This window comes from Anabrus simplex, chromosome 2 (assembly GCF_040414725.1).
Source record: "Anabrus simplex isolate iqAnaSimp1 chromosome 2, ASM4041472v1, whole genome shotgun sequence".
Classification (NCBI taxonomy): domain Eukaryota; kingdom Metazoa; phylum Arthropoda; class Insecta; order Orthoptera; family Tettigoniidae; genus Anabrus; species Anabrus simplex.
In genome coordinates, this window is record NC_090266.1 from 540,600,522 (window position 1) to 540,626,285 (window position 25,764).

Consider the following 25,764-nt stretch of genomic DNA (forward strand, 5'->3'; position numbering starts at 1 on the left):
CATCCATCCGGGAAATTGATACTCGTGTGGCACGAAGTGTGTTGGCGGGTGTGTACAGAATGGTTCACAGAAGGCCGTAGAACATGACGAGATGGGTCTGGTCGCACCACCTAGACCACTCCCCGAGAAGATTGACAGCTCATCTGAATGGCATTGTGGCAACAATGGAACAGTGTAACACATCATACACTATCAGGAGTGACAATCTGTCACCGTTTATTACGTCTGGGTTACTGGCATGTCGTCCACTTCTCCGCCTACCTTTGACTAATGTGCATAAACATGCTAGACTGCAATGGTGTATGGAATGATGTCACTGGGGACAGGAATGGCAGCAGATAGTGTTTTCAAATGAATCCAGGTTCTGTTTGTTTCAAAATGATGGCCACATTTTGGTTCGCTGCAGACAAGGGGAAAGGCATTGCATTGACTGTATTCACACAAGACATACAGGACAGCTCAAGGCATTATGGTGTTGGGTGCTATTGGATACAACCACAAATCACAGTTGGTGAGTGTCCAGGGCACTGTGACCAGTTTGAACTATGTGAATGACATCCTGCGACCCATAGCCGTACCCTTTCTGCACGACACCCCAGACGCCTAATTTCAGCAGAACAATGCACGACCACATGTTGCTGCATAAACACGTGCTTTCTTGTTGTCACAGGATATCAAACTGTTGCCCTGGCCTGCCAAATCACCGGACTTGTCACCAATTGAAAATGTGCAGGATAAGGTGAAACGATGGGTGCGGCACTGTGACCCCATGCCAACCACCGAAAATGAACTGTGGAACCAGGTCACTGCAGTGTGGATGGCTATACTCCAGGACGCCATTCGCGCCTTATACGCATCGACGCCATCACACATGGAACAAGTCATCAGTGCCCATGGAGAACCTAGGTGACTGAAATGCTAATCGTTTCTACAGAACATACTAATGAACTTGTCCTTTGAATATGAACTTCCTATCTCTAGTCTCTCAAGGTGTTTTGTTTTTGTGAACATGAGTGTACCTCACTCCTTATTTCCATAGTATGACTCTTCAGTGATGGCTAGGCCATCTATGACAGATAATGGTGGAGCTGTTGAGGATCCAACCAGCCTTCGGGCTGAGGACAGTACATACATCCATGTCAAAAAATTGCTGTAAATACACGTGGTTTGTCGCAGAACAAGACTTTTAGAATCCTTGAAATGACAGAGGATTGCTTCTCTACAAGTGATTTGTATCTTAGGGTAGAAATATTGTTTAAAAATGATATGCACTTAACATCTCTTCACCGAGTAAGTGGCTATGCTGTTTGGGTCACGTAGCTATCAGTTTGCATTTGGGAGATAGTGGGTTCAAACCCCACTGTCGGCAGCCCTGCAGATGATTTCCCGTTGTTTACCATTTTTGCACAAGGCAAATGCTGTACTATAAATAAGGCCATGGTCACTTCCTTCCCACTCCTAGCCCTTTCCTATCCCATCGCCACCATAAGACCTATCTGTGCCAGTGCGACTAAGCAGATTGTAAATAAAATAAAAATTTACAAAATATCTTCTGTTATCAGTTCAAGGTGAGAGAGGTGACATCCAACTATTATTTGGACTCCAGAGAAGTATGTTAAATGGCTCCACTAGGACAGTCAACAGGGCAGAATGTCTTTTAGTTCATTGAAGTTGACTGTTGCAAAATGTTCAAACCGTCATACTTTATCAAAGGCTCATAAGTTTTTCCCTCCACTTAACAATCGACTTTCCAACATTGTTTTTCTCTACTAAGGCGTTACTTCATAGAGCTTTATGTCTTGTATAGAACCTTTTAAAACCAATGAAATCTTAAGTTTTCAAACTTGCTGTAATTCTTGAGGTCTTATTTCAGTGTATGGTGCCATTGATCCAAATGTTCATGGTTGTAATGCCAACAAACCACTCCTTCATTCATGCATCCAGTTCATCATAATTTCTCTTATATTTTCTTTTTTATCACTATAAGATTACAATTTTACATGAAAAGTTAAAGAGGTGCTATCATTTTCTTCTCTTATTATGTAGAGAGTAGAAAGTAGGATTCTCAAATCCTTTGCTAGTTACATCCTGCATGCATATCAAAGCATCATATCAGTTTTCTCTTCAGTCAGAATGCATTCCCTATCATTCTTCTCCATTGTATTTTAAATGCAAAGCAGCATAACACTGTACAAAATAATCCCCTTAACAAGACTTATGCATAAGCACTAAAACTGTCAATTAGCACCATGAGAATATTAACCACAAGCAAGCATCATTAATGCACTAATGTACATCTTAAGACGGAGAACCTGAATACGAAAGAGCTTTGTATGAACTACAGTAGACAGCAATGTTCAGGTGTGTTTAGCACTCCCAAATGGCCATTTTCATCAAACAAGTCTAGGGTCAGCTCCCTATAAAACTAGTTTTATAAGTCCATTGCCTTAGTTGGATCTGTTGTCCTTCTGCCACTGTACTTTTTTCTATTGCATTGCCAGCAAATGATGGGCTATCTTCTTAAGTTTTTTCATATGTCTGCTGAATAATCCTCTTCAATGAACCCATTTGAATACGTAAAAACTCATTTCTTATTTTTGTCTTTATCATAGAGACCTCATTCAATAATATATTCTGCTATCTGGTACTTAACATTATTTTTGTTATCTTGTTTAATAATTGACAAATACTTTTAACACTTTGAAGACAATGTCACCCCATGTGGGGTGACGGACCCTCATACAAAATATAGCGTGTCACCCCTCGTGGGGTGACACGGTAGTGTGTCCAGGCCTCTCAACTTCAGGCTGTCGCACGAAACTAGCGCTACCATTCGCTGTTGTAATGCATTGCTTGTTCACGTAAGGTGTTCATAGAGTGCAGTGCAGTGCCCATTCCTTTCTCAGCATGCTGTGCATTGCACAACAGACAGGGGAATTTCTCTGACATTTGTCACCCCCCGGGGTGATATACGCAACCATCAGAATTCAGTTATTAATGGCAAGGAAAATAATGTGGATTGGAGTTTATTATTGCTTTATTCTTACATACTGGTTGAGATTTAGCACTCAGATGAAATTGTAAACCGGGGCTACGCGTAAATAAATACAATGTTCCTGCAAACCTGAGAATGTTCCCCAGTAATTTTCACTGGCTGGTGATTTGGTTGAATCATTGCCCGATGCAGCACCGGAATCTTTGCATGTGTCCTCACTACACAAACTACTGTCGAATTCCGACTTGGAAAAGGTGGCATCACATTGCAAATCCTAAATGTCAACATCTCTTGATTCAACATTCGAACCCTTTTCAAGTTGTTCTTCTATCTCTCTATCGGTAATCATTGGCTTACTCAACACAGAAACACATAACAGGAATTAAATTCTTGTCACAAAACTGTAAATTACAAGGAACTCATTGAAATGCACGTAAATCAACAGCTCACAACACAGAGCACAGTGTTCCACAACAACAAAGTTAAAAAGGCTGTCACCCCTGTAGGGGTGACAGGGGTGACGTGCGCTTTCTCTGTTGCATAGTCAACCTGTTAACCATATGTCATCCCAATGGGAAGACACAAAAATAGTAACTTTGAACATGAATTATGTCTCTGATTATCATCTACGAATGAAATTACGAACATCCGTAGCTGACAACAACCTGAAAAATGTATATCGCATTTCAGCAGTTTACCACGAAAAAAGCAAATGTACACGTCGACGCTAAAGTGTTAAATACTTGAATGACTTCTTAATTTTCACATTTTGTTTAATAACTTCTTTTTGTTCAACTGATGGAAAGACAATGAAGCAGCTTATTTCTCTGTCTTTACTAATAACTGTAAGTCTGTTGTGCAGAAGGCTGATGTACCAAAAACCAGATATCTAGTTTTTTTACTTCTTATTTTTAAGACTGATTATGCCATGTAATGTTTGACATTGTCAAACACCTGTTTTAAGTATCAATCAATGTTAGGTTCTCCTCTCTCTCTGTCGTACGCTTGGATGATAAGTGCATATATTAGTATGCCTAATTTGTTGCATGCATTGGCTAATTTAATTGGAAATATCTGATACTGTAAATAGTTAAGGTAAATTGCATGGATTGTTTGAAATTATTTCTTATATATTGTCACACATTATTTTTGGCCATCATTACACTGTAAACTGGAAAATCTGTGCCTTACTCTTTTCCATATCATTTACAAAATACCTCTTGGAGGTGTACATACTGATAGGGCCATAAATATGAGAGTTTAACTCGTGTAACTTCAGCTTTCAATAGTTCAAAAAGATATACTGTCTAATATCATGAGAAATATTCTCAAAACACTTGAGTGGGCATCTGTAGTCCCACTCAAGTTTCTTGTTTAAGATTCAGTGGTCTTATGTATCTATTTGTATCCTCCTCTTCCAGTTCATAACATTCCTTTAAATAATAACCACTTCCAGAAATAATACTTTCTTTGTCAAATCCTTAATGACACACAATCATCTTGCTTACAAAGTAAATTATCAGGATAGCCAACACAATTAGAATCTACAAGCCAACCGTGGTGACACATTTGGTGAGTCTATTCTCAAGGTGGAAGGTTTGATCTCGCCTGAGGTTGTTGGTATTTGAGGGTGTTTAAATGCAACAACTCTGCGTCGGTGGCTTTCTGGCATGTTAAAGAACTCCTGTTGATCAAAATTCCTATACCCTGGTGCCTTAAGATCTGTTGTGATTGAAAGAATATTACACGAATCATAATTGGAATCTTTAAGCAATAAGAAAGGGATGAACCACACGGCCATCAAGAAAAAAATTAGAAGGGGACATCTCTTAGACTACTGCATAAAAAACTGTTTGGTAGTAAACTACAGTTGGTTCAACAAAAGAGTCAGTCACAAGATTACCCAATACAGCTGGGATGGACAGCGGAAGATGGTCGTTGACTTAATTACAGATAAGGAAAGCAGTAGACTTGTAACTGATGTCAAGGTGATTCGTAGTGAGAACCACAATAACGACCCCCAATTATTAGTAGCAGATCTCAAAGACATTAATGTATCTAAGATAACATCTAGGAAATTACCTAAGATCAAAGTGTGGGAACTACAACAGATTGAAAAGAGGGCCAATTATCTGGACTGTAGAAGAAGTGGAGAGTGGTAAGGTACACTGGAACCAATTTTAAACACCTTGATAAAGGAAGCAGTTGAGGTTTTCAGGAAGACTATTGCAAGAGTAAACGGAAAAAAGATGCTCAGGTGGAGGGGAAGATCAGAGACCTCGAGCAAATTCACCGGGCCAAGAAACTGAGAGTTAAAATAGTAGTCGAAGAGGAGAAGATAAAGTGCTGGGAGAACTTTACTAAAAAAATACAGGAAGACAGCAGAGGCGATATGAAACAGTTGTTTAGAGTTATCCCAACGGAAACCTGGCCCGGAAAGAAGAGGATATCTGAGAGGTTCTGAGGAATCATTTTGATCACCTATTGAACAGGTCAGAATCAGATCAGAGAACAAAAGAACCAGCTGTTGAAACTTACACAGAGCAACCTCCCATTATGTGGGTAGAAACAGAGAGAGTCCTTAAGAAGATGCCCAAGAAATCAGAGTTAACGACATGATTAAAGCAGCAGGAATCAGGGTTTAGAGAGGCTACTTAGGGTGCTCAATGCAGTGTGGAAGAATGATAGGATACCTGTTGATTGGAGCAAGGGTGTCATTATCCCCCTGTTTAAGAAAGGAAAAATGCAAAAATTGCTCCAACTACCAGGGAATAACACTTGTGGCGTTAGAAATTCTCAAGAGGATGTTAGAGAGCAGATTGGGAGTCATCTTATAGCCACAGTTTGAAGAGAAACAGGATGATAGATAGATAGATAGATAAAGAATGGGTGAGCCCTGCCTTCGGAGGGCTCCACACGTAGGTCTGTGAAGACCCTTTGTGTCCCTAAACGGGTTTGCCTAGTCCAGCACTGGTGCTCCTATAAAGGATACCAGTGTCTGGATGTTGGCATTCCTGATGTCTTCCAGGCTCACGAGAAACATTATGACTTCAGGCTTAAGAGATCCACAATAGACCTAATTTTCAGTGTCCGTATGTTAATGGAGAAATATTGGAAGAAAGGCTAAGAGCTGAGCTACGACTTTTGAACAAGATGGCGGCTATACAATGTTGTTATGGGACTAGGGAGGTGGTGTAAGAGCTAATATGTATGCCTTGCGTATACAGGTCCTTCTCTGAAGGGCTACCGTAGGACCTAAAACGTATGCATTGCTTATATGGGCACAACTCTGGAGGGCTCTCTCGTGGTCTCGGAGCTGAGCGACCACAGTGTCAACTGTGCTAGCGTCTGAGCTGATGTGTAACACTGTGTTTTTAGTGTCTGGAACACTCAGTTTTTTTTTTTAAATTTTCGAGCTTCTTGATTTGGACCCTAGAGCTAATTGCCTATCATAATGTTTACATCACTTAGAGATTAAAACTTTGTTTTCAGAGCAAAATGCAGTTCACATTACAACTGTAGGGGCTGTGGATTTTTTACTCATGAACTATCTTCTACTTCTAAGCTGAGTAGCTTAGGAGGTATAGCGCTGGTGTGGTGTGTAGCTTTTGGTGAGGCCTGCTGCTAGTCTTTTGACTTGATGCTGTGCAGGCATATCTGGAGATCTTACCTAAGATGAAATCTAATTCTAACCCCCAATCCTCTTCTGACTTTGAAAGCAGCCTAGCAGAGCGGGTAACCTCTTAAACTGCATGGCTATCAGACAGAGGTGACACTGACATTTAGCAGTAGGCCTATATCAAGTTTGTCATTCTTAGATTGGCTCTTAGGGCTGGTGACTGCAGTTTTCAAGACTCAAAAGGCTAGCGCTCTGCCGCCTGAGCTACTCAGCCTAATTCTAAGTAGACTTCATGTGCTGCTACATTTCGGCATCACCTCTGTCATTCATAGATCATCCCTTTGTGCTGATGACTGTGCAGTTTTCAAGACACAAAAGACTAGCGCTCTGCTACCTGAGCTACACAGCTGAAGTCTATATAAACATAATATGCTACTATGTTTAAAGATCACCTCTGTCTGTCATTCTTAGATGAGCATTTTAGCCTGAAGACTGTACAGTTTTAATGAGACTTACCCCTCACCTAGGCCATTTTCAAACTCGGACGATGGATGGGTGTTTGTACGGTATTCAGAATTAGATAATGTCTTAAGTAACGTCTCCATCTGAGCTCAGGGCTAAATGCGAAGCAATCAACTTTGTATTTCATGTTTCAGCAAACCGGGCGAGTTGGCCGTGCGCGTAGAGGCGCGCGGCTGTGAGCTTGCATCCGGGAGACTGTGGGTTCGAGCCCCACTGTCGGCAGCCCTGAAGATGGTTTTCCGTGGTTTCCCATTTTCACACCAGGCAAATGCTGGGGCTGTACCTTAATTAAGGCCACGGCCGCTTCCTTCCAACTCCTAGGTCTTTCCTATCCCATCGTCGCCATAAGACCTATCTGTGTCGATGCGACGTAAAGCAACTAGCAAAAAAAAAAAAGTTTCAGCAAATTCATTCAAGGCTATTGAGCCTGCTTTTAGAGTCTAGTTCGTGCTGCGAAGTAATAAGTAGTCACAACCTCACATGTACTGTGCTTCACTCAGTAAGACTTAAGACTTAATACATGTAAATGATTTTATGTAGTGTATCATGTCAGTATCTGTTTGCAGTTCCAAATTCACTTGTGTGTATGCTGTATAGCTATTAGCTTACACTAGTCTTCAGTCCAAGGACATCCATAGACTTGATATAGGCCTGCTGCTAAATTTCATTGTCACCTCTCTCTGATAGCTGTGCAGTTTTCAAAGAGATTATCCCCTCAGCTAGGCCGCTTTCAAAGTTGGAAGAGGTTTGGGTGTTAGAATTAGATTTCATCATAGGTAAGGTCTCCAAATACCAGGTCGCCTGTACAGCACCAAGTCTAAAGACCAGCAGCAGGCCTCACCAAATGCTACACATCACACCAGCGCTATACCTCCTAAGCTACTCAGCTTAGAAGTAGAAGATAGTTCATGAGTCAAAACTCCACAGTCCCTACAGTTGTAATGCGAATGGTTTCTTGGTTCTGAACACAAAGTTTTAATCTGTAAGTGATGTAAACATTAAGGTAGGCAATTAGCTCTAGGGTCCAAATCTAGAAACTTTTTCGTAGCTTACAAATTCTTCTTTCACCAGAATGAATACTCCCCCTCCTACCATTCCTACCATATCTCTACGATAAACACTCCGGTTCTGTGAGAAAATTTCTGCATCCATTATATAATTTCTCAGCCATGATTCAACTCCTATTTCAATATCTGGTTAGTATATATCTATTAAATTACTGAATTCTATTCCTTTCTTTATAATATTTCTACAGTTCAACACTAACATTTTTACGTCATCCCTACTTGATTTACAGACCCCTGTACCCTTATCACCGCTCCCTTGACCACCCTGTTTCACTGAATGTATCTCCCTATAATCCTTCTAAACAAATTTCCTAGGTTATACGTACCACTGTGGTTTAAGTGAAGGCCAGATCCCTATCTCCTACCCACCCATTAGGATCTAGAAAACCGAGCTCGATAGCTGCAGTCGCTTAAGTGCGGCCAGTATCCAGTATTCGGGAGATAGTAGGTTCGAACCCCACTGTCGGCAGCCCTGAAAATGGTTTTCCGTGGTTTCCCATTTTTACACCAGGTAAATGCTGGGGCTGTACCTTAATTAAGGCCACGGCCGCTTCCTTCCCACTCCTAGCCCTTCCCTGTCCCATCGTCGCCATAAGACCTATCTGTGTCGGCGCGACGTAAAGCAGCTAAGAAAGAAAAAAAAAGGATCTAGAAATATCACTCCCAGTTTCCCAGATACCCACTCCATAGTCTCATTTAAATCCCCAATCACCTTCCAGTCAGTAACCCTCCTACACAGTATTCTACTGATAACAATCTCCGCTTCCTTAAACTTCACCCATACTGCATTTACCATATCCCACACGTCCCCAACTATGTTGGTACTTACTTACACCTGCTTGCCTTACGTTGTTGGTACCAAGGTGAAACGCTACCACCTTCTCCTTTCACTCCTCCTTGTCTTCTACTTCCCTCAACATCTGCTTCAACCTAATTCCTGGATAATACTCTACCTTGGATCCCTTTCCTCCACACACTTTCCCCACATGTCTAACAATGGAATCCCCCATGGCAACAGCCTCAACCCTATCCACCTCATTTGATCCCCTCCCTTCCTGATCAGCCCTATACAGTAGAGACTCGATAATTCGAAATCGGTCAATTCAAAATCCCGCCTAATTCGAAGAAGCTCTCGTTCCCGGAAACGTGAGGTACGGTTTTGCATGTTATTTAAATTGTTTAATTCGAAACATGGATAATTCGTAATTCGAAGAACAATGACGGTCCCATTACCGAAATTCAGACTCTTAATTCAAAACTGCCTTTAAGTTTTAAGAAAGTAGTATTTTACACAGTAATTTAAATTCAAAATTTATCCACATCGTAATAGAGCGCGTCTTCCAGAACGTACAGGGGTAGCTTTCCTCACTTTCTCTCACTTCGGTGTGTCTACAGTGTGCTTCATATTTGCTACTGTAATTTCAAGTGAAATCATCTTCTGTATCAGCATTTTAAGGAACACCACAATATCACGTAGCAGGCAGTGTGCAGAGAAGCAGAATCCGCAAACACTGGCGATTACAAGTAACTAACCTCATGTTTTAATCTGTATTGAAAGTCTGTTTAATTACAATAAACAATGTTTTATTATAAACCACCTATTCAATACATTAGAGTTTCATCATCAATATGAAGTTATAAACGGGACATGTTTCGCTCCCTTATAGAGCATCATCGACCAATCTAGAATATCAAAGGTTGGTTTATGTTTACAACTAATGACTTAAAAACTATTTGTACATTTTACAATCTTAAACTTATTTTACTAATATCATTGAATTTAGAATCATTGGTAACGTGCCTTATTAACTAGAACTTAATAGTGGAAAAGTTGATAAAAATAAATTTAAAATTATGGTAGGAAGAGTTTGCTCTCAAATGTTTACAAACATTTGATATGTCTAAAATCTTGAAGAATGACTTGTGATTGAATCTTAAGAACTTATGATTAGGTCATAGATATTTAAGTTTAAAAACATGAGCTTGGGCAAAAAAAAAAAAAAATTGTTATCCTTTGAAGATCAGCTGATTCTTGTATTTGCTTACTCAACTACCATACAGGCCTACTCTTTGATCTCGTCGGAATGCAGCAAACAATCGTCAACAATCCAAAGACTTTTGAGTAATTCTCCAGTGTAATACCTTGTGTTCTCTTTAACTTCTTTTCTTAAATTGAAGTTTATAGGCGTATTGTATTATTTAATTGAATAAATTATTACCTTTGTGATAGTTTTAACAGATATCTATACAAAATACCGGGTCTATTGTCTGCACGAATATAAAAGCTACGGAAGTCACAACTCCTTATAATAATGTGCTTTTGTAAGTATTATACCAATGAACCTATGGATATTATTAAAAAACATTAAAAAGTTCATATTATTACCTAAATTCGAATCAAAGTACACCTGGCTAGCCTACTTAACCTAGAAAACGTTATCTACTGAACACCAACTGAACTACTTGATATAAAATCCAAATAAATATCAATACTCCCAGTGTCTACCAACAAGCACTAAACATCAATATATAAAGAGCACTAAATGGATCATGCACACGCACATGCAAAATTAAACCATTTCAATAGGTTTTAACTACTTTATCACTGCAATAATGCAAGAGCACTCTCAACAGCCGACCATTCAGAAACGCGTCCAACAATAGAATAATTTCTAATTCCACTCACTCTATCTTTTCCAAATGAATGATTTCATTGCTAAGAATTGTTGTATTTTGTTGCAACTTACCTAATTTAATAGTAATACTCATGGTTCTCGATTTGGACAGTTGTTCTTAGTAGGCTGTGTACCTAAACTTACCTTTTGCTATGTTTGTTATATTTTATCATGAAAGTTTACACTTGTTAATTAGTCTGTTGACAATACAAGTGAAATTTTCTCAGTGTAGCTGTATCTTGTGCTTCATAAATAAATAAATAAATAAATAAATAAATAAATAAATAAATAAATAAATAAAAATGTGTCCTGAATGAGTAAATTCATAATAACGCTAACAACCAACAATGAGTTAGCTGGAAAATTTACAAAGTTCCTGTTGAAATCGAAATCTACACTACCGGTCAAAAGTTTTCAATCTCCTATACACAAAACTAGATACTTTATTTCAATGTACAAACACATCGTAAAAACTAAATAGACCAACAAAATATATATTTTCTCTCTCTATCATTAAGTAGAATACAATATGGTTTATATTTTAGCCTCTTCAAAGTATCCACCCTTTGCCCTCCAAACAGCTGCGCAAACTCTTGGCATTCTGGAAATAAGATTTTATAGTGTTTGTGTAGATATTGCAGTCCAACAGCTCTGTAAATGATTCCATAGCTCTTCTACATTAGTTGACCTCAGTTCAAGTCAAGTTCATCCCATAACAGTTCAATGGGATTTAAGTCTGGTGACTAACTTGGCCAAATCATATTTTTTAGTTCCCCACATTTCTCTTTTCTATTGACATACCTTCTACACAATTTATAAGAATGTTTGGGGCCATTATCCTGCTGCAGAACAAACCCACGACCAATAAGCCCCTTGCCAGATGGAACTGCATTGTTGATCAGAATCCTGTGATATCCTTCCTTCTTTAATGTTCCATTAATTCACACTAGATCACCAACTTTATCACCCGCAAAACATCCCCACAGCATAACCGACCCTCCACCATACTTCACCATAGGTGTCACACACTGACTCTTCACACGTTCTCCACGAAGTCAACGAACAAACATTCAACGATGGCTCCCAAATACTTCAAACTTCGATTCATCCGTGAATAACACCTTGGACCATTGCTGCACGCTGCAGTTTTTAAGTTGCTGTGCCCATTGCATTCTTTTCACCTCATTTTGTGTCCGTGATAAAGGATTTTTGGCCGCTATGCACCCCTTTAAACCTTGTTCACGAAGACGGCGTTGCACTGTTGAGACAGAGATTGGAGCAGCTCGCATATTATTGACTTCATCGCGAGTTTCAAGTGCTGTACGAGTCCTCTGACGTTTACGCTGTACACATATGAACTGATCTTCCCTATATGATGTTACACGGGGTCTTTGAGATTGCGAAACACTTGCATTGGCACCGGTTTGCTTGAACCGCTGCAATGTGTACACCACTGTAGATTGGGCTACGCCAACATTTGTTGCTATTGTCCTACTAGAATACCCTTCGTGATGCAGAGCTACAATTACAGGACGTTTTTCAATTCCAATCTCCTGCTTCCGTCCCATTTGGAGGTAATGTGGTTTGCACCTGATCAGATACACAAACACACTGCTAGCTGCACACAGTGTACTGAAATCTAATGTGAACTGCTTGCTACACAGAGATCTGAAGGAATGAGGCCTATTTGAGTGGACACATCTTGGGTAAAGACACATCAGTGTTGTTGTGGTTACTCATCAGCTACCCTCCATGCAGAGAACCGGTCAAATATACAACAGAGTCGTTCCGTCTCTACATGTTTATGCTTGTTTTATTATCAGAACAGGGCTATGATAGATTACTTAAAACTACATCTCTGTTTTAACCACAAATCCATAGTTGTGAAAGGTGATCGAAAACTTTTGACCGGAAGTGTATATCATCTGATGAGCTAGCATACATCAATTTATGTAAAAGAGACAGAGTCCCTCATAGTGCATTGGCACTGCCTGAGGCTTCAAGTAGCCTGTGCTATGGCCTTCACTACATGCACTAGCCATGCATCTGGGTAGGTGTGCTTGTTCACAATTGATGAGGCAAAATTGGCATACTGGGATGAAACGCTGGCAACCAAGAGCTGGAAAATGTTTCATTTTCAATAATGGACCAATTATATTGGAATTATGAAATTACTCATTCAGGACAGATATTTCAAGTTACATATGGGGTTCTAAATCTGTATCATCTTACCTTCTCTGTTCAACGTCCCAGGAGTGATCCGATTACCATTGGCTTTCAAGAATGTTTAACCCATGCCTAACACTTCAAGGAAATTTCTTTTTGTAACAAAATTCTGGTTTTTTTTTTTCCTGTATCTCCTAAGAGAGAATGATAAACTTTATTATTATTATTATTATTATTATTATTATTATTATTATTATTATTATTATTATTATTAGCACCATTACCCTTTATAGAAAATGTCTGTTATTTATGCTTCAGTAATATGAGGTAAAAGAATCTGTGAAGCACATCATCTCAATAAAGAACTGAAATTTGGTTTTTTTTTGGACCAAAGGATGAAAAACTTGCGCGTCAAGCTGCTTAATCCGGCAGTGGTCGCGTGGTGAGTGAATCTCTCACTTCTCGAAATGAAGTGTTGTCATTGCCCAACCCATGTGTGCAGCTCCCCTCTCCTCTAGGTATTCCTCGGCCAATCTCTTATCTTCCGTTCAGGATATTCAGTATGAGTCAGCCGTTCACTAGAGAAGAGTTATTTTTGTTCTTAGTATGCAGTGCGCTCGGTGAAGGATTTGCTCAGCACGCGACCACTAGTGTTACTGTTTTATTATAACACGACAATGTATCTCTGGTGTATTGTTTTATTTGTTAGGGTGTTCTTTCAATAGTGATTTACCGAGTTGTGAACATTGTGTAGTTATTCAATGGCTAATCCACAAGAACAACGAATCCTGCAATGGATGGACAAAATGGAACAGGAACTAGAGCAATTAAGAAATACGGTTGGTGAAAATGATTTGGCACAATTTGGTGATCCTTACGACAGCAAAAGTGAGGGTGAGAGTGACCACATGGAAAACAGTGATCATAATATTGATTCAGTGGTATCGGGAGAAGAGCTGGAAGGCGAGCAGTGTGTACTAGTACCTCGTTATATTGGAAAGGACAACTGCATGGTGTGGGACATCCATTGTGCACCCAGCGCGTCAAAGACAAGACACATCAACCTTATCCGTAAGTTACCAGGCGTGAAAAGAAATGCCAAGTTTGTCAGATCACCACTTGAGTCCTGGAATTTAGTCTTTCCCTCTGAAACGTTACATGACATAGTCTCAATGACAAACATTAAAATGGCACAGATAAGGAGCAAATACGAATGTGAAAGAGATGCCAAGGACACTGATAAGGGAAAAATCTTGGCCCTTTTTGGTTTTCTTTACTTGACTGGAATTTTGAAAGGCTCGTATACAAATGCAGAGGATTTCTGGGCAACAGATGGCACTGCACCTGAAATTTTCTGCGAAACTATGCCCCTGAGGCGTTTTCGTCTTATTATTCGTGCCCTTCATTTCGATGATATACGTTCAAGAGAAGAAAGAGTGAAAGAGGACAAATTGGCCCCGATCCGTAAAGTGTGTGGTAAATTTGTAGCTCGATGCCAGGAACATTACACACCTCATGAATACCTAAAGACCGAGCTCGATAGCTGCAGTCGCTTAAGTGCGGCCAGTATCCAGTATTCGGGAGATAGTGGGTTCGAACCCCACTGTCGGCAGCCCTGAAGATGGTTTTCCGTGGTTTCCCATTTTCACACCAGACAAATGCTGGGGCTGTACCTTAATTAAGGCCACAGCCGCTTTCTTCCCAGGCCTAGCCTTTTCCTGTCCCATCGTCGCCATAAGACATACCTGTGTCAGTGCGACGTAAAGCCAGTAGCAAAAAAAAAATATATATATATATGAATACCTAACAGTCGGTGAAATGCTAGAATCATTCCGGGAAAAGTGTGGGTTTCGATTTCATGCCAAATAAGCTGGCTAAATATGGTCTGAAAGTGTTCTGTTTAGCCGATGCTTGGATGTTCTACACTTACAACATGGAAGTGTATGTTGGACAATAACCGGTTGGCCCTTTCCAAAAGGAGAACTCTGCTGCTGCAGTTGTTAAATGTTTGGTCCAACCGATTGAACATACTGGAAGGAACATCACAACTGAAAATTACTTCACATTAGTGCCTCTCGCTGTAGACTTGAAACAGAAAGGGTTAACTCTAGTGGGAACTCTCAGGAAAAATAAGGCAGAGATACCTTCTGTCTTTCTTGACAGCAAACGGCCTTTATAAAGCAAAGCACAATGTTTCTCCATGGACAGGACGTGCTACTGGTATCTTACGTTTGTAAGAAGCGACCATCTAGGAATGTTCTTATGCTTTCGATGATGCACAGTGGTAAGTTCATTGACAAGACTACAGACGAAAAGTTTAAGCCAGAGGTCATTACCTTCTACAACGTAACAAAAGGTGGTGTTGATGTTGTAGAAGGGTTAAAAAGCCTGTATACAACTGCGAGAAAAACAAATAGATGGCCGCTCAGGCTATTTTTCACCCTGTTAGACATTGGAGCCTTGAACAGCTATTTGATACTGATGTTCAACTCAGGTGATATAGGCCCAAGAGCAGCTTACCTGAAGACTCTCAGCATTGAGCTCTGTAAACCCCATATGGCCAGAAGAGTAACAGTGGACTACTTGCCAGTTTCACTACGGCAGCAAATAAAGAAGAGAAACGGTGAGCCGGTAGAGAAAGCAGCTACTCATGTAGCAAAAGACCCCATCGGAAGGCAAATTGTTAGTCGTGCCCAAAAAAAAAAAACAAAAAAACAATCAATATAAAGTCACAAAGTGTACGACTTGTAACCGTCCAATTTGTAAGGAACACACCCTACGAGTTTGCAGCAACTGTGGCATCGAACATGCCGTAGACGGCGACGATGATGAATGAACTGTTCCGCTCAGAAAGAGAATGACTATGATGAACGGTTCTGGTCGGAAAGAGAAGAAAATAAAATCTGTAATTTTTGTATCGGAACTTATGTATAATTGTCATGGGTTATTTGTGTTTATCACTTGTATAGTGCATTATTTTATTACAAACATTGTATTGCTTTATATTCTATTTCTGTATTATTTACATTTGTAAAATAAATACATTAAAAGTCCACTTCAAGATAATTATAAAACAAAATAAAGGATAAACAGTAAAATAAACAATAAACAAAACCGATTTTAGTATTGGTTTTGAAGAGAGCAAAATGCTCACCACACGACCACTAACATAACTGAACAAGTGAGCGAAATGCTCATGACACGACCACTTTTGTATCAGAATGTCATCACACTTCTCAGACTAGAATATTATGCTGGAAACTAACACCGTAAATAATTATCTTACCACATTCGTTTAGTTGAAAACCGAAACTTTCACCAAGTTTTCCTCAAAATCAGTTCATAAGCCATATTTGTAACTGAAGTTCATAACCACTGAATGTGCATACATACTGTCTTCTGAATGGTAACTACACACAAAGTGAGGTTTAAGTTGTCACTTTTTTTTACTGTGTTTTTCTAGAAATTGATATCTGTCCATTTGCACATTACCTGAATTCCTAAATGATAGTCCCTTCAAGTACCTTCCCCACCCCTCTCCATTATGCTGCATGGCTTTTCTTTTAACGGTCTACAATAGCCTGTCTGGTATTTCCTCTATAGTAGTTTGTAAAAGCAATGGTCATAACCCTCGTGTTTTTTTGCGTCGACCTCTAGAGATCATTTGCCACTACTTGCACCATATGATATGAACCTGAGTGTACTTGGAATTGCGGAAGTGTAGAGTGTTGAATGTGAGGAAAAGACCGTTAAGGACGACGCAAACACCAGTCCCCAGGCCAGGGATATTAATCATTTACAACTAAAAACCCCTTGACCCGACCGGGAATCGAACCCGGGGCCGCTGGGTGACAGGCGGACGCGTTGCCCCCTACACCGCGGGGACGGACATAACCCTCGTTTAGAAGAAAGCCGTTAAGGAGGTATTGTTTTACCTTTGTGAAAGAAAGACATGAACATCAACTTACTTAAATGACCTGTCATTCATACAATAGCTGAAGCTAGCCACACGAAATGACAAATAATAATACAATACACAGGTATTGGTGCCCTGCAAAACAGTTATGTTTTTCCTTCACCACACTACAATTTTAATCGATTTGATTAATCAGCTAAAGCACATTGATCGGTTAATTAGATTTTTAGATTAATCTGTTAATTGGTTCAATTAATTGATCAAATCAACAGTTCTATAATATGCAAAGATAGTCATAAATCAAACATTGCTGATAGTGTTTACTTACAGGTTATTATATAGTAATAAGCATAAAAGCTGACCGCTTCCTTGAAATATTAATCTAGCAATCTCCTCGTACGTTGCCGTTTTATCATTTCACTGTAGTACTCTACGGAGCCCACTGAATATAGGCAGGGATATGCCTCTTACTTAGCAACATCCCTCAGTCAAGAAGACGCAGCCATTTTTGTTGTTTTGATTCCCAGCAATTCCAGCATGCCTAATGTGCACCATTATTACCCGAATTCTATTGGTCATTTCTGTCAAAGACTGGCAATTCATTGACCGATAAGAATATATTCTAATTCTTTTTCAAGACTTCTGAAGACTTTGCAAGACCTATCAAGTATTGCAAGCATTTTGACAAGTAAACTTGTTAAGTATTAGAAATCCTTCGTGAAATCTTGAATTTGATGACAATTTTATGGTGTACACCAGGCTTATCTGAATATACAGCACATTTTGTTCTTGAGAGTATCAGATTGATTACCTCAGTTTTAAACATTCACTCATATTTGGAGTTTGGACTGTTTTCTCAAAAGTCTTTGAAGTACATCTTTAAATTCGCCACCGGGCTGAGTGGCTCAGACGGTTAAGGCACTGGGTTTCTGAGCCAAATTTGGCAGTTTCGATCCTAGCTCAGTCCGGTGTTATTTGAAGGTGCTCAAATATGTCGGCTTTGTGTCAATGTATTTACTAGCACTTAAAACAACTCCCACAGGACGAAATTCCGTCACCTCAGCGTCTTCAAAAACTGTAAAAAAAAAATTTAAAAAAATAGTGAGACATTGTACCAATAAAATTATCATTAAACTTGCCATCTTCTGTGAAACATTCAACACACAAATATGTCATTTAAATTATGAATGTTTTGTATAGTTTAATCCCAATGACACATTGGTCATTACCATCACCGTTTAAAAAGGAAATATTCTTGAAGTAGAAATGATTGACAAGTGGCTTCATAGTACTTACACACTTGTAATGTTGATGAAAATTCATGGTTCCCATCATAAACTGAACAGCCTGAGGAAATTGAATGGGTGAATTGTTGAGTAAATTACATATGAAATTGGACAAAAAAATTGACTGGAGAGTGAAGAGCAAAGAATAATGACCTTAGCTTATCCATTTATTACTTCATGGTTCAGAAAAACCATGCTGATAGTCCAGTTATTGTTTAAACATATACATTTGTACTTGTTTTCAGAGTATGTAAGAAAGTATGCCACGGAAGAAGCCCTAAGAGAGCAAGAAAATCAAGGTGTGTCATCAGATAGTGAATCTTCCATGTCAGATTTTAGTGAGGACGAAGCTCAAGATATGGAGTTATAACAGCGACTTTCTCCATGGCTATAATATGGTACCTGTAGATACTTCTCAAATCTGGAGTGGTGTGCATTGAATTAAGTGGACATCCCCTTTATAATACTTACTGTTGATGGTGCACTTGTGATTGAAGCATTATCCATTGATTTGCCATCGTTGGTATGAAGACATGACGTGCCTGGACTTCAGTCAGTAATTCAATTACTGATCAGTAAGTAACTAACATTACTGCTTCAGTCTAATGACATATTTCACACTGCAACTATCAATAACAACTTTTTGTATTTATAGATTATTTTAGTTATATTACCTCTAAGTCCAGTCTCCACAAAGATATTGTGCTGCTCAACTGTCATCTGGCATATGGGCTTCTGTTTATGCTTAAGGTGAGGGAGAAAATGCGGAGATGAGTATTTTCGTAATTGTTGTTTCTTTTGCATTGAATAAAATTGCAAACACATTGTTTCCTCTGGAGACCCTTTGTACCATTTGTTTGAAATATGGAAACTAACTGATAGTTTATAATTTATGGGCTTTTACTGCTAATATATATGTATTTATGTTCTACCAAATAATGATTATTTGACATGATTTAAATGGTAATTTGTAACTTGACTCCAGTGCGTTGTGAATTACAGTAAAACGTTTACATATTGTTTGATGCTGTCGTTCTTCTTATGAAGCTATAATTTTGTAGTATTAATTTTAATTTGAACTAGGTTACAGGAACTCAAATATTTAGTTGTAGTAGTTGATTCCTATAGAGTTTTAACAATTTGTATGTAAAGATATTGGTCCTGAGAAATTCTGGTCACCTTTAGTGTTTAATTTTCAAAGCAGCTAGGAGAAAAGTGTTAACCTTACAATTGTAGGTGTTGTCTGTTAAAATCCTTTTGGTGAGACATATTCACCTGGTTGGTCAATATGTTATTTTAGATAGATCCATTGTCTGGCATACTTAATACTTGTAAGAGGGGGAACAATACATTCGTTGGTATTTGCTCTTGTGCTCTTCATCTGTGCCTGTAAGGATGAAATTGCCCTGTATGTAAAGGATGTTGCAGATCTATAAAGATAACAGTAATATAAGGCAGAATACTGACAGCAGATCAAGCTGGATATGGTAAAAATTGAGAGAAAGTGTGACTTACCTAGGGAAGACATGCTCTTAGTAAGTATGTAAGAACAGGGAAAAGAAATATTTTAAGTTGCATCTTATTGTATGGTACATGTTCAGGATCATCTTGGCTATGTGTGTTTGGTTATTTTTCATGTTTTTGCCCTGGATAAATCACACTTTTTCTCTTTAAGAGTACTTTTATAGCTTCCTGCATACTTTGGCAGTGTATAAAAATGTGATATTTTTCCGTTTTTGAGATTTACTTTCAAGACATCATTTGTCTTATTTATACATATTTTTTGTGTGGTATTGTATGAATTTGATTTTATTAACCATTGAAGACAAATGACCTATCACAATGAACATATTGACCAACTGAGATGGTTCCTTTATTTGGAACCTAAAGATTCATTCAATAAGCATAATAAAGGCATCATTATTGAAAATCTTGCCCATCAAAGAATTAATCATATCTGAATGCCTCATTTCTTTTTCAGATTGCATTTTGTGGATGTAGTTTGATTTAAAAAATATCACTGAGAGAATAAATTATTTCATCTTTGTGAGATATTAAGTACTTAATATTTAAATGCAGAAGTGTTACTACATACAGAACTTAACCAGTGACATAATCTTCCTAAGAGCAAAGGATGTTCTGCTTAAGTCATCTATTACTTTTTTTTTTTCTTAGTGCTAGACAAAGTATCCATTACACTATGAAGTTACAGGCTTCCAGAGAACGAAAGAAAGTTTTAGAAATTAAATTTTCCTGGTTATGCATATTATGAAGAATAATGAATTGATAATTTTGTTGAGTCTCAGTAACTTGTATCATTTTTGATATGTAATCTGAAATGTGGTCTAAAATTCACTACTGGTTGATTACCTCATGTTAATTTCTATATTAGGCATAAATGGTACACTCTCTTGAATCTTTCTCCCTCTCCTTAATGCATTGTAAATATGTGAATGACTTAACTATAATATGTCTGCATACATGCAAACAAAGAGCGGAGTGCTTCAGATTAATAAACCACAACCTTTAAAAAAATATGGTGTGCAATATATATTTATATACATCCCCCTCCTGTAGAAGCACGTGTACACACACGCACACCCACCCCCCACTCACCCACTCTACACCCTAAAAAATTCACACTCGTGGCTTACCGTGGGTGACTTCTGGATGTAAATGGTATGTCAATGACAGTGTATGCAGTATTGGATACTGTAATATTGCTGCGTTATTTTGACTTCTTCACATCTTGCATGGCATTTTCACTGTGCTTTCTAGGTCTGAGCATTAAACCATCCAGAAAAAAACTCTGAAAATTACATGTTTGCTCTGAAAACAAACATTAACCAATGTAAAATGCACTTAAATGGTCAGGAATCGCTCCTTATCTGTTAATGTTGTGATGTTGCACTCTTACAGTCTGGACTATTTTGACTTAGAGAGAAGTATATGCTGGATGTGAAGTAATCTGATATTCTCTGTACTTATACAATTTTAACAGGAGAGAATTTTGTCAAATATTTTCTTACAGGATTCACTTTCTCAATGCCAAGGGTGCAAATTTCAAATGTCAGTGTGTGTATGTGTACATGTGTCAGTCACACGTAAATGATGATGAAGCTAAGCTGTGTGCATAATTTGTTTGCATGTAAAGATACAAATATCAGCACATTCATAACTTAGTAGTGGAGCTATCAGTCATAATGAAATTACCATTGTAAATAGTCAAATTCATAGTAACCATGGATTAATGAATTGGTTTATACTAACATAATTTGTTGAATTCTCAGAGATAGTTTAATTTTATTATAGGGTCTACTCTATTTATTTCACTTGACAATAAATTACAGTTTTGTTATTTTTATATCTTGCTTTGCATTACCATGCTTCTTTTAGAGAAAGCATTCCAAATTTTCTAAGGCATCTGGAATTTAATAATAAGTGATTTTCCTTGTACCAAATGTGATCTCGTTTTATCTTCTCACTTCTTTGTTCTCTCTCTTTCTTTCTCTCTCTCTCTCTCTCTCTCTCTCATTATATTAACAAAGAAAGTGGATAGTAAACTTTAACAAGTGAATCATTATTATTAGAATTCCAGAAAGTGTTTTGCTTGTAAGGTAGTTGGATATAAATATGAGATCATGAATGCATAATTAACATTCATCAAACATAAATTTTATTGGTTTGTTAATTAATTGTGATCATAATTGCTCTGTTTTATTACTGTTTTAAAAGAATATAATTCACTGTTTCATTTTGAGATAACTTATCATTATTTTGTTTACAGTTCTTATGGTGAGTTCACTAAGTGACAGATCTTTATTCCCTTACTTCAGATTTAGCTCAAAAAGCTCTGGACAAATTTTTGTAATTTTTACCAGATATATTCATTGGGTATATATTGCTTTATCATGTCAGTTTATTACTAAGGGAAGGAACAATATAAGTAGAATTGCATTTTGTGGACAGAATTGATTATATGTTCAATTCATGAATGAGAGGGTAAGTTAATTGCTCTGATAATAAAGTTAACACTGTTTAAATCTGAGATTTCCGTACATAGTTGTTTTTGTAAAATATATATGAAGTGTTTGCAGCTATGAAATTAAGTGCTTTGATAAGCATGAAAATCTCGAATTTGCAGATGCTAGCCTTTAATATTGCAGTGAAATATTTCTTGATTACTTGAGATTATATGAGATGTTTTGGGTACAATATTTTGAAATTGTGAAGCTCGAGCAATATCATCTAAAGCAATTTACAAAGCAAAATATAAAACTCTATTTTTATGAGTCAAGGCATGTGTGGGAACATTTTCCTATTGATAATAGAGACAAGAGTTAACAAAACCTTTTCTTCATTTTGTGTATCCATAGGGATAACTCTCATTTATGCTATTTTAATTCATGCAGTGCAATTTTAATTATTTTAGTATTACAGCTACAAGTATTGTTCAATTTGTTACTTATGAAGTTATTTTTCAGTCTTCATATACATGTATATATTTTTCCTCAGATCTTAGTAATGAAGTAAATTTAATGTGCAAGAGCAAGTTTAAACTTCCTAATTATTTGAGTCTAAAAATGTCATTTCGGTAGAGATCCCATAATATTTTCGTATATTCACAGTGTTTTTTGTAGAGAGACTTCTGTTGTACTTTTCTTTGATAAAATATATAGAGTCAGGCAGTTACAGCACTGTTATTTCTTGTGTCTAATTAATTTTTGTAAATATACTGTAATCTGCATTGGATGTATAAAAAAAATTGTATATATGAAAATTTAACTTAAGTTTATCACGTGATAATATTGCTTTAATGCAGTAATGTACTTGACAATGTGCAGGTCTTGATATAGCTTATAATGGTTGTAGTAAACTCGGAACTAGATACGAAAGAGATGTTTGAATTTCATTTTTGTTCATTGCATATATTTATTTTATTTATTTATTATTCACTCTGATATTACTTCATCTGAAATTTAAAACAGGAAATTGTACACCATATTAATTTTATCAGTTAAGCATAATTTTTATGCATGGGAAAGCAAAATTTTATCTCTGACTAAATTGTTAACTATCACCTCCTCTGACCTTGTCTCAGACGTACATGTTTCAATGCCTACACATGCCAAGTAAAAAAAATCACCAATTTGTTATATGTAAGGCTTTAAGAAAAATTTTTGGTTTATGTTTTACCTTGACTTAGGAGTAACTATTCAGTTCACTTGACAGAAATGAGCCTCAGTTTCCCACATGTATTTTGTCATTTAAAATGAAAGACTTATGTTAAGAAATGTATTTGATTATGCATAATACATAATTAGAATGTAAAGTCCCCTTTATAAGAGAAGGTTTCGAATGAAGGTAAAATAGGAGCCATGTAAAGTAGTTAAGGAAACACTTGTGACCCCTGGATCTGTCACAAAAATCGGGAGAAGATTGATTTTCCCAAGGGCTGATGACCTAGATGTTAGGCCCCTTTAAACAACAATCATCATCATCTTGTTTTTATCAACTTACATAACTTTGTGATTGGGTTACCATCATCACCACCATTTACCAGCTCCAGTTCCCCGGGTGTGCTGTACAAGTGCTGACCACGTCCTCCTGTCAAAGTATAGTTTCTGTTCCTCTATCTCCTCCCACTTAGCATTTCTCTTGTTGACTTCCGATTTCGCTGTGTCAGTCCATCGATTTCTTGGCCTCGCCTACTGGCCTCTCCCCTTTCACTTCTCTGGTCAATGTAATTGACTGCTATTTTCGTTCTGTCCATCCTCATAGCATGTCCAAACCATCATGGCCTGTGTCTTCCAAAAAGCTCAGTAAGAGGTATTTTGATGCCAGTCTCCTTCCCCTTTGCTTCATTTCTAATCTTGTCCTTCCTTGTCTTTAGGTTCATTTTTCTAATGAATTTCATTTCTGTTGGTGGCAGAGCTGTTAAGGATCCAACCAGCCTTTGGGCTGAAGACTGAACATACATACGACTGGACTTTACTATTAGCCTTGTTATGTAGGGTATGTGTTTTCAGTCCATAGGTGAGAATTGGAATGAAGTAAGTCTGAAACATGGTCAGTTCTGCTTTCTGGGGTATTTTATCATCCCAGAGTAGATTTCTCACTTGAAAAGAAAATTGAGAAGCTTTGAAAGACCTATTAAGTATTTCTTGGTTTATTGTGTTTTCTTTTGAAATGATACTTCCAAGGTATTTGAAGTTAGAAACAGATTGTAATGAAGTTCCCTTCAGGACAATGTTTGAAACTGTGCCTTTCCTATTGATAGTATTTTCAACAGCTTTTGTTTCACTGAAGTGTTAAGAAAAAGTCTTTTAACTTATTTAAATTTGCCATTCCAAAGATTTGGTTTCTCCTGTACTTCTGCTTCATTTTCTCCTGAGATCAGAACATCATCTGCAAATATTAGGGTGTTAGGCTGTTTGCAATGTTCTTTAATAGATAGTATGATCCGATCCATGACAATGATGAACAGGAGTGATGACAAGGCACTTCCCTGATTGACTCCTCTTTTGGTTTCAAAACAATCTTATCTTCCATCCTCTACTTGGACACAGCTGAAGCATTTTTGATGGAGCATCTTTACTTTATCAGTCAGGAAGTTTGGCACACCTATACCTTCTAGGCATTCCCAGATTTTCTCCCTAGGCATACTGTCTTAGGCCTTCTTGATATCCATGAAAACCATCACTAAGTTCTTACAGTATTCTAAGTGCTTCTGTTAGCATTCTGGTGGCAAATATCAGATCTGTAGTGCTTTGGCGCTTCCTGAACCTGTGTTGCTCCTCCTCCAATAATGGTTCCGCTATATTCCTGATTCCTCTCTCGGTTATCTTCTCCAGAAGTTTAAGTCAGTGAGAAAGTAGAGTGATGCCCCTATAATTTCCACATTTCATCCTGTTTCCTTTCTTATACAGGGGGATAATGATACCTTGTGTCCAGTCCTCTGGTATCTTGCTCTCTTTCCAGATGACAGAGAGAAGTCTATACAAGTACTCTATTCCTTGTTGCTCCAGCTGCCTTTATCATGTCATGATTAAGGTCATCAAACCCTGGGGACTTCCCATTTCTCATGTTCTTCAGCTCAGACTCCACTTCTAGCCATGTTAGCTGGTGTTGTGCTCCATCACTCACACTTAAACCACAGTCTTCACTGGTATCATTTCGAGGACTTTCTCAATTTAATAAAGTATTGAAGTAGTTCTTCATTTCTTCTCTGATGCCTTGATCGGTCTTTACCAGGCTCCCGTCATCTGTTTCCAGTGGAAAGATATTGCCAGCATATTTCAGATTCAATCCATTCAGAGATAGAAAATAATTGAGTAAAAGTAATTGAATTAAGGTCTCCCATATAAACTAAGACAATCTAAGTGTCGTTCTTACTCACCGATACGTAAGGTGCAGTATTGGAGGCGCGCACATAGTTCTTGACCTTGCAAGCAGCCTGCACGTGTTTGAACTCGCAAGCATCAGTCGCCAGTCTGAATCTCAGCTGTTAACATGGTG

The 25,764-nt window shown here is 37.9% G+C and overlaps 1 protein-coding gene across 1 annotated transcript in view; it reads left to right on the forward strand.

Moving 5' to 3' along the window:
• Window positions 1-22,938, forward strand: part of LOC136864213 (ubiquitin-conjugating enzyme E2 H) — a 115,660-nt gene extending 92,722 nt beyond the window's left edge. Inside the window, exon 5 of the mRNA XM_067140923.2 lies at window positions 18,492-22,938. Coding sequence (XP_066997024.1) covers window positions 18,492-18,616 — 125 coding nt within the window. The 3' untranslated portion in view covers window positions 18,617-22,938. The remainder of the gene's footprint in view (window positions 1-18,491) is intronic.
• Window positions 22,939-25,764: the final 2,826 nt, after the last annotated feature.